Source organism: Buceros rhinoceros, unplaced genomic scaffold (assembly GCF_000710305.1).
Source record: "Buceros rhinoceros silvestris isolate BGI_N320 unplaced genomic scaffold, ASM71030v1 scaffold35170, whole genome shotgun sequence".
NCBI lineage: Eukaryota > Metazoa > Chordata > Aves > Bucerotiformes > Bucerotidae > Buceros > Buceros rhinoceros.
Genome location: NW_010391920.1, coordinates 971 through 13,160, shown reverse-complemented (window position 1 = coordinate 13,160; position 12,190 = coordinate 971). Strand labels below are relative to the sequence as shown.

The 12,190-nt window shown below is 40.8% G+C and overlaps 1 protein-coding gene across 1 annotated transcript; it reads left to right on the top strand.

The window, feature by feature from the left end:
- Nucleotides 1-6: 6 nt before the first annotated feature.
- FUT11 (fucosyltransferase 11 (alpha (1,3) fucosyltransferase)) lies at nucleotides 7-6,790 on the top strand. The gene is made up of 3 exons (XM_010143482.1): nucleotides 7-388; nucleotides 1,662-2,287; nucleotides 6,251-6,790. The coding sequence occupies exons 1-3, from the start codon at nucleotides 131-133 to the stop codon at nucleotides 6,396-6,398; spliced, it is 1,032 nt and encodes a 343-aa protein (XP_010141784.1). The 5' UTR covers nucleotides 7-130; the 3' UTR covers nucleotides 6,399-6,790.
- The last annotated feature ends 5,400 nt before the right edge of the window (nucleotides 6,791-12,190 follow it).

The following is a 12,190-nucleotide window of genomic DNA, read 5'->3' as shown; positions in this document are numbered from 1 at the left end:
CAGCCGGCGGGTGGCCCGGCACCGCCGCACCAAGGCCCTCATCTTCTACGGCACCGACTTCAGGGCCTACGAGGCGCCGCTGCCCCGCCTGCCCCACCAGACCTGGGCGCTCTTCCACGAGGAGTCACCCATGAACAACTACGTTCTCTCGCACTCGCCCGGTATCCAGCTCTTCAACTACACGGCCACTTTCCGCCGGGAGTCCGACTACCCCCTCACGCTGCAGTGGCTGCCCGGCGTGGAGTACCTGCGGGGCCCGGCCGTGCCCCTGGCCGAGAAGGACGCGTGGAGGCGGAAGGGCTATGCCCCGGTGTTGTACATGCAGTCCCACTGCGATGTCCCCTCAGACAGGGACCGCTACGTGCGGGAGCTCATGAAATACATCCAGGTAGGCGGGGTGCGTGGGGGAGCTGTGGTAGGGTATTGCTATAGGAGCTGGGTCCACCTGGCTGCCCCTCTCCGCCTCCTTTTTAATGGGGTTTGTTTGTCCTTGTTTTTAGCCAAGACGTGAATCATAACGGGATGCATGCCGACTACAAGCTGGACAGAAAAACTAGTTGTATTCTTCCCAAAGCGTGGTCTAGACTGCACTGCATGCCAGTAGGTAGGCCTGGTGGTAGCTGTTAGTTGTGGAGCTGGCCAGACTTGGGATCGATCAGAAGTTGGGCTAAGCCTGAATAAGCTTGGTCTTGTGAACCAAGTGCTAATAGTTGCTGAAGTCTCTGGACCTTTCAGTTAGTGTACAGGAAGGCTGGCTGCTTACAAGCCTTGCTCCTATTCGAAAGTATAGACATGCAATAAAAAGACAAGTGCTGTGTTTTGAGAATCTGCCCCTTACCTGCGTTGTGGTAGGACCGTGTTATTTCTGTGGTGGTTTGTATTGCTTATGGCACAGCTGATGGAGAGTAGCTTCATCAGCTGAAATAATGTAGTTTCTTTCAAGCAGATAAAAAGCTTAGTGTTTTTTTTTTCTTTCAAATTCTGAAGGATAGTAGATTAGAAAAAAGCATCTGGTTTTACTCTTTATCTGAAGTATCTTTTTCCTAGGCATTTCTGTTGTTTCTATTGTTTGTGATTCATTTATTGTGCGAGTTCATCATGTACTCAGTAGCGAGGAAAAGACAAAAGAATTTTTAAAATATGGCTGTGTGTTGTCAAAGTATGATGCAGATTTCAGATCAAGTGTATTGTATTCCAGATCAAGTGTATTTTTAGACAGTATTCTTTTAGCTCCCTGCATCAATTTTTCTGAGTCGAACACACAGAAAATTATTGCTAGCCTGCGAAACTGGCAGTAACTGCTGTGATAAATGTTTGGAAACTCTACTTTAAGTAAAGTTGAATAGCGTAGAGTTGAATGCTGTTCCTAACCTCTCATTTTCTGATTTATCCAGTAGTAAATGCATTTTTGGTGACAGCTTCCTTTCCGCATGGTACCCCTGCCCCTCAGTCTGTGGCATAGTTAATGCTGCTTTTGAGACTGAGCACTGTTTCCTCTAAAGCTATTAAAACTGGGAGTCTAGGAATAGTCACAAGGGAAAGAACTTGGAGTGAAAGTGAAGCTAGACTAACGTAGCTAGGAATTTTAGGAGAACTACAAGCTCTGAAAACAAGCACCAGGCAAACAAATCACTTTGTAAAGATGCTGGTTGTTATTTTAGGTTGACTCCTATGGGAAATGCCTGCATAACCGAGAGCTTCCCAGCGAGCGACTAAGAGACACTTCTACAGCCACTACAGAAGATTCTGAATTTATGACTTTTATCGCCAGGTACAAGTTTCATCTGGCCTTGGAGAATGCCATATGTGATGACTACATGACAGAGAAGCTGTGGCGTCCAATGCATGTGGGTGCTGTCCCAGTGTACCGAGGCTCCCCAGCTGTGCGGGACTGGATGCCAAACAATCTCTCCATCATTCTTGTAGATGACTTTGAAAGCCCCCAAGAGCTGGCAAAGTATCTTGATTTCCTGGACAAAAATGGAGAGGAATATATGAAGTATCTGGAGTATAAAAACCTTGGTGGAATCAAAAACCAGTTCTTGCTAGAGAGCTTGGAGAGGCGGGAGTGGGGTGTGAATGACATGACTCTGCCCAATTACCTGAATGGCTTCGAGTGTTTCATCTGTGACAGAGAGAACTCCCGAATCAAAGAGGAGCAGGAACACAAAAAGTCTCATGGAAAAATTCCAGCTCCCAGACCTCACATAGCTCAGTTCAAGCACATGGGATGTCCGATGCCAACCCCAGGCCTTGGAAGTGTTGAAGACCTCTCTGGAGGAGACAGGTAACGTACCTATACTATGTATTTTGAAGGAAAAAAAGCTTCAGATACTAGGAGCTGTAACTACTAACTGACGGTGTGTGAAGTTGTAGTTGCTAGAAGGAAGGGTTCTTGCAGTTCATAAATCATGTGTGCACTTCTTTTCACGTGTATTACTAGGGAAACATGTTTGGATCCCCCAGGTTTGTCATTTTTGTTTGCAGTGCTTGCAAGAATTTCAGTCTTTTTAGGCAATTACTCAAGTGCATGCAATTCACTTTCTATAAGCCATCAGCCAGCAATCATAAAGATAAACCCTTCAGCCACAGCAGATCTTGCCTATGTGCATAACTGTCATCAAAGATTTCAATGTTCTGATGTCAGTCCCGTTGCAGTATTTAAATCAATGACTTTTTGAAAATGTTGGGAAATCTCATGTGCTGTCCAGAAGGAAGTTTTCATTATACTCTATCCCAGTTTATAATAGTTTACAGCTTTGTTAATGATTTCGTAGACTAAGAAATAGAATGCTTAGGAGCATTAAAATATTAGAAGAAACAGTATGTTGAAAATGTAGAATCCATCATTTCAAGTATGCTAACAGAGAACTAAGTTCTATGTGCATATGAAGCTCTAAAAAAGTTTTTATTACGTTATCCATCCACAAAAATGTAGGAAGAGTTTATCCTATGTTTGGATGCTTTCAAAAATGGCCAAATGAAATTAAAAAAGGAAAATAATCTTGAAGTCAACCAGATAGTTTAGGAACCGCCTTGTGATGTTCATAACTAAAAAGCATTTTTCACAGTACAATTAATTCTCATATTGACTAATTGAACACTTATGCTTGTAGGTAAAAGGGATCCATAATCTTTTATTTTCTTTTGGTTGATTGATTTATTGGAGGGGTTTTGTGCAGTTAATACCTCTTCTCAGTCTCGGGAGTAAGTTGTGGTTTTTTTTCCTTGTAGCATCCTGCTCTGTAAGAGTACGCTCCACTTTTCATAGATTTTCTTTCGCGTGAGCAGCAGATGGCGGTAGATGGGTATCCTTGAAGGCAGGGCATGGGTGTGCCACTTGCAAGCTCAGGTATCCCCAACATTCCGTGCAGTCATTAGCAAGGAGTTTTGAACTGTTTGGCCGTTATCCAACCTACAGCTGCATCCCACAGAGGTTTCCATGTCTTATTGAACCGTATGTTACTCTCCCCATTTGTAGATGAGATGTGTCTGGAAAAATTGTACCAGGGAAGCTTTTACATTGAGTGCTATCTGCTTTAGAAAGATATATATTCTAAGGCACAATCAAGGAGATCCCTAGTAAAATACAGGGTTATATTGGTTTCTATCTTGTAAGCATCTGAGCTTTCACCATTTTTGTTTCCAAAATGAAACATGTTTACTTAAAATTGTAAATGTTATGACAGTAACAGAAAATTACAAGCACGTTCGTATTTTGTCAGAATTTGACAGTAATACTATGTCAACAGGATAACCAATTTAGATGATTGCCTACTAAGCCAGTCCATTTTGTATTTTGTTACTTAGGAAAACATTATTGTGGAAAAATGACTCAGGCCTAGTAGGTTACAGATGATTGACTATATGCAGCTTACAAGGTCTGACTATATACAAACACCCTGACTTGGAGTTATGGAGGCTCCTGGAACTTGGAGAACAACAAAGGTGGTTTATACCTGTTAGATGTGTTTATAAAGCAAGTACCCCTTACAGTAAGGCTACCTTGCGCATCTGTGTGCTCTGTTACCCTTATTTCCAGATGTAATTTGGTTTTAGGATTGGCAGATGTGCTGAATTGTCAGAACTGTTGCATCAGAATCTCTCTGTATATGTAGCTGGAGCACATTATTATACCTTCATCTTGCTGTCCTTTAGCTCTAAGTTTGGAGACGTGGTTCCTAAATCCTTACGTTCACAGCCTCGCTTGTATTTGGACTTTTAGGCTTCACACCCAAGTGAGCTTAAGAAGAAAGGCTGTAGAACAACCATGGGTCAGTCACTATAATCCATTGCATTCTTGGCTGCTTTGTACAGAAAATAGGGAGTTACCGTGCTGTTGGTGAGTAGAATATCTGTTTAGTTTGAACCAGAATCTCCCGTTATTCTTGGACTCTACCTTCGTGAAGAGAAATGTTTGGTTTGTTTTCAGTGATAAGGATTCATTTTTCCAAAAGCGGAGCATTTCGGAGGATAATTGTAAGAAGATGAAGTGACAATACCTTTCTAGTTACCTCAGGTTTTCAGCTGTGGTAGCATGAGAAAAGAGAAGCCAGTGTGCCCTTGGTAAAGAAATATTTTGAAAACATCATGGTGTTGATAGTTCCATTTTATGTTGATGTCTCAGTTTGTTTACAACAGGAGAAAAAAACAGCTTAAAAGTGGTATCAGATTTGCCATATGTACACTGTAAGGTGTCTCTTGCAATAGGATCCAATAATCAGCCAGGACTGAAGATACCTGTATCTCATGGTAATAACATTTCAAGTGAATATATTTGGAAGTTACAGAATCAGATTGAAATTATTTTCTAAACACCAATAACAGCAATGTAAAAAGAAAAATGCTAAAGTGTTCTTAATGTTTTTGACAAAAGTCTTCACTGGGATACTGGAACTCCTTTCAGTGTTGTTTCCATAGAGTTCAGCTGGAAAACATTTTCTCTTTTCTGTTGCCTACTGCCACTTATCTTGTGTCTAGTACTTCATGCAAGTATAGTCATTTTCCTGTAAAAAACCAAAATAAAACCAAGCTCATCTGGGCAGTCCTTGAGCAAAGGTAATCAATTTAGCTGGTAAGCAACATGATCTCACAGTATGTCCAAGTGCTGCATTTTACAAAGGAACTTTTCACCAGGTATGTTTTTTAATGCAGAAGTAAGCCTCTGTTTATGATTCTTTTCTTTGTAATCCATGTTAAAAGCTTTATTTTGAGGTCTCTGTTGGTGTACACTGCAGAAATGTCCCACCATAGATGATGCTGTTGACCACAGGAAACTAATTCCCATGGCACACATTGTATGCCTCTCCATGAAGAAAGCGACTATGACGTGTTTCTTTTGGTCTTCCTGGAGTCGTGGGTGGGATCTGCTTCTAGGCTGTGCAGCCTTGCTCAATTTAATGTCTGAAAGTGAATGCAGAAGGCGCTGTACTTATTTCTGTGATTGGGAGGGAGAAGAAACAAAAAACTCTATCAGTTAAAAAGTATTGGGTAACTTGTAGGGACAGATAAAAAAGAGCATCATGTTTAGTCCTTCTTTCCAAAATTTGTGATGGGTTTATATAGCTGAGTAGCAGATACAATGGAGAAGAGATAGGTAAATTATTGCCATACCTTGATATAATACAAATGAGAGAACTAGGCCACATGATCATGAATGGGAAGGGAATTGCTGGAAGTTGCAGTGATACAGTCTGTGCTATGAAGAGTTTGAGACTGTATGTGCTGAAAAAGAGAAAGCCTGTACTCCACCATCTAGTCTGGAGATAAAGAATAGAATCAGGGTTGAGGGATATAATGATTTTTTGTCCCTGCCATGTATAACCTGAGTTTGTAATGAGTAGCTGTCATCCTCTAATTGTTAAATGGTTTATCTGGGGTGGAGAGAAAAGATACTTAGTCTAACTGTTAGATGCATACTGGGCATGGAAGGGTAAGGACTTCATTTTAATAGACATTTTTATTCTCTACAATTGATAATTTAGTCTCGTTAACACTGTAGTCAATGCTGCTATTTCTAGAATGTTGTAGAGCTAATAATGAACTTACATTTTCTGTAGAGAATTTTCATAGCAAGTTTCTTCTGTGACTTGGAGAGCAGTGGCACAGGAACAATGTACTTTGTTATGACCATCTCTGGGCCTGTTTTCCTCTTGGGTTAAAGAAAAAAAATGGTGTCAGTGCTAATGCAGCTGCAGACTCACTTGGGTTTTTTTAATGGTTTATGGTGGTGTCTCTTCTTTTGTTTCAGTTGGAAAGAGATGTGGCTGCAGGATTATTGGCAAAGCCTTGATCAGGGCGAGGCCCTCACTGCTATGATTCATCGCAATGAGTCGCATCAGGGAAGATTTTGGGACTATATGCATGAGATTTTTCTCAAGAGGACGAGGCAACACTGACCCATCTTTGTAAGAGCTTGATGTGAAAATTGCATTGAAAGTTGAGACTGCAAATTCTTACCTCGCTCCAAATGTTTGCCTTGAAATAGAAGATAAACTCTATCAGAGACCATTTTTTTATGGTGCACGAAGTTTCTGTTATGACTGGATTTCAGCAGTGGAGATCTTAGCAACTGCTTTGATTGGAATTTCAGCCCTGTGGTGTGAAGTCACTCCTGACTTGCAGGTGTCAACATGTGGGGCAGAAGAGGAATTTACTCTCTTTTTGCATTTGATATAGTTTCCTTGTGGCTTATATGATTTCAGAGGAATGCCTCTTCAGACTCTTGTGCAAATGCCCTAAGTTATTTCAGGGATTCTTTTAATCTCCAAAATATTAATTGGTTTTTATAAGTATTTTATCAATCAATTATTCCCCTCATTAAGGTGTATTTTTAGCTGTTATTAACAAATAGATTTTCCAGCAAATGAATTACAAAAGACAAATGTCTGTGGAGAGCAGTTGTGCCTTATGAAGTTGCAGCAATAAAGTCTCTTCTTCCCATGTAAGCATACCTCAAATACTCCTACTTTTCAGGGTAACTGAATAGCTATGGGCAGGTCACTCTGCCTAGTTTTCCTCTTTTGCTATCTTAGGTGATACGTACAGTGGGGTGAGAAACTAAACTATTTAATTCCCAACTTTCAACAAAATATTTTACATCAGAAAGTGTATTACCTGGTAGTGTGCAGAAATAGAGTTAAATTAGCATGCTCTGGTTCTTTAAGTTTCCATAAGATCTGAAATCCCAGCTATAATCTTGATTTCTTGTTAATCTTCTTAATGCTAGCAATTCAGAGGTCTTTGATTTGTTCTTTTTGCCTACCTGCAGCTTTTTGCAAAGACAAATACCTTTTAACAATGGTGCCTTTCCGGTGGTCTCTGCAGCTTGGATACAAACCTTGCATTCCTTCTGTGCTGAAGGGTATGATCAAATCAGGTCCACTGAGATGATTTTGTACCTCTACCAAATATTAACGCAGTATGATCCTGGTCTGTGACTGGAGTTCCTAAAAGTAGGTGATGACGTGGTCATATCTTCCTTGTTGCATAACCTGTTATCTCTTACAGACATAATTAAAGTCCACCGTTCTCTGCCACATTTGGTACCTTTCTGAACTAATTCATCTTGCATTGGAAGGAGACTAACTCAGTGTCACAGGTTTAAAAGCTTGGGCAGCTATGGCCACACTGCAGTGACGTCTCTAATGGCATACTGGTATTTTAATTATCCATTTCTCCTCCCTTTTCAAAGGTAACTACTGACTGAATAGCCAGAGCTTATCCATGCCTAAGACAGAATGTTGGTAATGGAAATCTGGAGTCTGTGCGGTAATTTCATATCACTTATGTACATGGTGTGCAAGAATTAAGGCTGAAATACTTCTTCCAGAGTGTAGCATGAAGAAGTTGTATAGCTGCCAGGTAAACTCCTTGGGGCAGGACAGACAGCAATCCACCCAGCTGCCTAAAGTTATGGTTGCAGTTCTGTTCTTTACAACATCCACTTCTCTGCACCGCAAGGACTGCAAAATGTGGAATAAAGGTGATTCTGCCACCAGGGCTTTGCTTTCATCTTTCTCCTGTCTTTTGGAGGAGGCAGGAGGAGAAGCTGGGTCTCATACCCTTGAAGAGTTTGTGATTAGTTTGCATAATAATGCATTTGAAAGGATTGCTATCGTGTCCAAAGACATGATACTGCTAGTCTTAGCCAAAGTGAATTCAATTTTTGATCCTCGTTGTCTTTCTACTAATGCAATTACATGAATGCAGATACAAGAAGGAAGGTCACTGCAGCAACTAGTAATGTTTTGAAAAACGGTTTCTGATTTCTGTTCTTGACTGCTAACTGGATTTCTCACTTTATGGCTTTAAATCCAAACCAGCTAGATCGTGGCTGAATGTCATCACTCGTGTTCTGACTACTGGAAGCCTTATATGATACTCGGACTGAGCAGTGTATACCACATCTTTCTTCATCAGGTTCTTACAGTGCCGGTGCCTATAGTCATGAAAACACACAACTGAGATTAATCAGGAATTTTAGTAAATATATTGAATATTGAGGATGATAAACCTCTATAAACCCTTTGGTAGGTTTCTACTAACTAGGGTGAGTTACTTCACTGCTTGTCATACATTTTGCCTCTTTACTGTGTGTCTAGAGGGAGGATTTGAAAGCTGTCAGGATAGCTTTACTCACTGGTATTAATGTTCTAAAAATAGATATCTCCTCATTACTGTGAAATCATCCTGTCTCCTCATCATGCAAAACACTAGTGGATTCTATTGATGCTGTGTTTCAGAATTGACTTGTCAAGCTAGAGTAAGTTTATGCCCTCTGAGAGGTGAGAGAGGAGAAACAAATATCTGACAGAAGATTAAAAAAATCTAGCAATCCAGGTCATTGCATTAGACAAGCTAATGTTCTCACTCTGCTGCCAAAACTGTAATACCAGGTACTGCCTATTTTTTCAGTAAGTAGCTGGGTGTTCTATATACTGAACTAGTAGTCTGTGTTTTCTCTCCTTTAGCAAGAACTGCAGTTTCTAGGAAGCATATAACTTCACTAAAGAATGCTGATTTGATATCTAACACTGACAATTTCTAGAACTGAAAAAGAATTTCCTTTTCTTGTTTCTTTCACTTCTTTTCAGTAATTTTTAAACTGAAGGACCTTTGGGTCCCCTGTGATGGTAAGTAGAATGACAGCCAAGCAACGGTGGGCATGTGTGTTGAGAGGGAAAGGAGAATGAGATTCTTTCCCTGGAAATGGCCTGCGAAGTGCAGCATCTGGAGAATCACAGCAAAAATGCCCGTCTGCACCTTGGCAGTGGTGCAGGCTCCTAAAGGACTGAGAACAGGATAAATTTAATTGAAGCACAGCCATCAGGGACATCACTGTTTAAACAGGCTCTGCTATGTTACACGAGCCTCTTACCATCCTTCCATACACACTCTTCAGCCATTCTCCCAAGAGAGCCACTCCCTTAATCATCCATTTGGTTGGATTTAATTAAGATTGTTTGATGGATCTCCAGGCATCTTCTGAGAAGTGGTATTAATCAGAAACATAGAGGGTGGCAGGTTCCTTCATTCTGCCCAGAGACCTTTACAGACAGGTTGAAATTAATCAGAGACAAAATCCTTTTAGTGATATGACCAGCTGAGCCAAAGCCTGTGTCAGGCTTTAACTGCCCTTTCTTTATGATTCAGTGTCTTGGAGCTGGCAGTGAGAAATACATGGCCCTGCAGAGGGATTATGAAGGGTGGAGAAGAATGGAGCTGCAGGATTTGTTGCACAACTGTGACACGACTGGCATCTTAATGTGTATGCTTTTATATATGTTCTTTTCTGTAGGAAAGACCGACCTATCTAATGCTGAATTGCCTCAGCTAGAGATGGTTCTGGGGATCTTGGAATGGATCAGAGCATGTCATGATACTTCATGAGATATATCTCTGAGAAAATAAGGAGGCATCAGATAATTTGCAGTGGAAATGGGCTGGATTTGAGCAGATCTGGGAATCGGGGATTAGGGCTGACAGCTCAGTACTAGTTAGGTGAGCAGAACAGTGCAGGGTGGCTGATCTGATGAACATAGCTACAGATAAGATAGGCTAAACATTGGATTTGGGACAGGTGGTGACACATCAGAAAATATATTGCATCTGTCATTGTGCTAATGATTGCATTTGTGTTATTAAGTTATTATGTGCTAATCAGCAGACAGGAGTAAGTCTGAAATGACCGGAATCTTAGTGAAATTTGTAACTGCTAAAGTGTGGGTGCCTTAACTTTCAAGGCATCTCAAATTAAATTGGAGTTTAAGGAGGTCAGGGTGAGACAGCTGAGAATAAGTTGTGGTAGGTGAGAGCATTATGAATTTGTTAGAGAAGAACTGGGGCATTCAGGATAAGCTTGGGTGAGTATACTGGAATTTACTTGGAAGCCAAATCCAAGCAGTTCAGGACGTGGACACCAACTCTCCCAATACAACTTGTTTCTTAGCCTCATCACTTAATTGTTTTTTAGGAAGTGTCTGAAGGTTTTACATAGTTAGTCCAGAAAGTGAAGGATCTGTGGTGTAATTTCTCACCTCTCAAAGAGGTATTTAAGACAACAATTTCATTTTAAGGGTGTATTTTATTACAACATTGTTACCATTGTATTTAATTGTGGGATAGAATTTACTGTAGCACCATATCTGGCCTTTATTGCAGTTGTGATATAGATTCTTTTAAAATCTAATACTAATAACTTAAATCTCTGTGGTTCTTTTTGGTTTTGAGTAGCTGAAATGCAGGCTGGGATTCAGCTTTAAGTATGTTGATCCAAGTAAAGTAGTTGTAAATACAGTTAGACTTTTACGTGTTCGTTATAGTTGTACTTTCAGGATTCACAGTGAAAGATGTGTGGGGTTCACTTGTCACTGTGTTGGGGAAACTGGGTTTCTGATTGTCCCTAGAAAGTCGGCACTACTCTCCCATCTGTTAGCGTGTCTTGCTATCAGCTATACAAAATACAGGTTATAGAGAGACTGGGCTGTTCCCGTAACGCACCTCTTACTGCAGTTCTGTGTTCTTCCTTAAAACAGATGCTTGTGTCTTGCTTCAGACACCTCTGCATGGTGTGTGCAGACACCATCAGGTACGTTACTCTGTCTGCTTGGGAATTTATTAGGCTGATGCTCCAGTCCCAGGCTGAGTGCCAAAAAAAGAGGTTCTAATGCAGACAGCAGTAACTGGCAGGAAGCTATTACAATTCTCCTTGTGTAGCTTGCCTTTCTCTTTCTCAGCCTCCTCCCCCGTTTTTCTGGGAATTATTTAAAAGAGAGAGCAACTTTTGAAGGTGAATGTACTGGAAAGTGCTGCCACCATTAGCTAATGTAATTTGGAAAAGGGGAGGTTGATTTACAGAGTGCAGTTCAGCTTCTCTTATGCCCTAGTATTTGCGTCTTTCCTTTTTATTGTTCTTATGCAAGTCTAGTTAGTAACTGCAGCAGGAAAATGCAGCAGAGAAAAGAGGATATCAGTAGGGGTGTCTAGAAGAGGCAAAAACAGGAGCAGCTAAACCTCACGTGAACTGTAATACTGAGACCTACTTCATCTCCCTGTCTTGTATTTGCAAGATTTCTAATTTTTAGAGGTGCAGGATGCCAGCCCTGTAGCCTAATTTGAAGGTGTCATCTTGTTTTTGCCACTGGTAGCCAAGCTTGAACGATGGCTTATTTCCTGTCCCATCAGAAGAAAACTGGAAGCAGAGAAACATCCCTCTTACCAAAATGCTTCAGAACTTCCAGACAGACTGTTTGAATTTGGACATAAAGAGATGGAAATTTGCTTCTGAAGAGGACAAAAAAAACCCCTTCTATTTCCTTGAAAATGTCTCTTTGTACTCTTTAAATCGGACTCTAAGGAAACGCTATTTTAAAAATAAAACAAAAGTAATTATAGACTCAGACATACTGGAATATATTGTCTGCAGATGCAGTAAATTCTAGTAATGATACTGAGAACATTCTGGTATAGGTCTGGTGATGTTCAGCTCAAGGCAACAAAATTTCCAGTGTCTTGTTAACTTCCTTGACTATGCCCAGGCAAGGGGAGTGCTTTGGTTTTTATGTCTGTAGCTGGGAAGTTGAATGTATTCTCATGCAAAGCAATGTCCTGTGCAAAATAATTGATCCCAGCGTCTTCGGTTTGGCCTTCTATATATGGAAAGAGAACTCCAAACATATAAGCATTCCTG

What these genes read in the sequence shown, in the direction of transcription:
- FUT11 (XM_010143482.1), top strand. Translation starts at nt 131, where the DNA reads ATGAACAACTACGTTCTCTCGCACTCGCCCGGTATCCAGCTCTTCAAC. An exon ending in AGCTCATGAAATACATCCAG is followed by an intron (nt 389 to 1,661) that starts GTAGGCGGGGTG and finishes TTGTTATTTTAG; the next exon opens with GTTGACTCCTATGGGAAATG. An exon ending in GACCTCTCTGGAGGAGACAG is followed by an intron (nt 2,288 to 6,250) that starts GTAACGTACCTA and finishes CTTTTGTTTCAG; the next exon opens with TTGGAAAGAGATGTGGCTGC.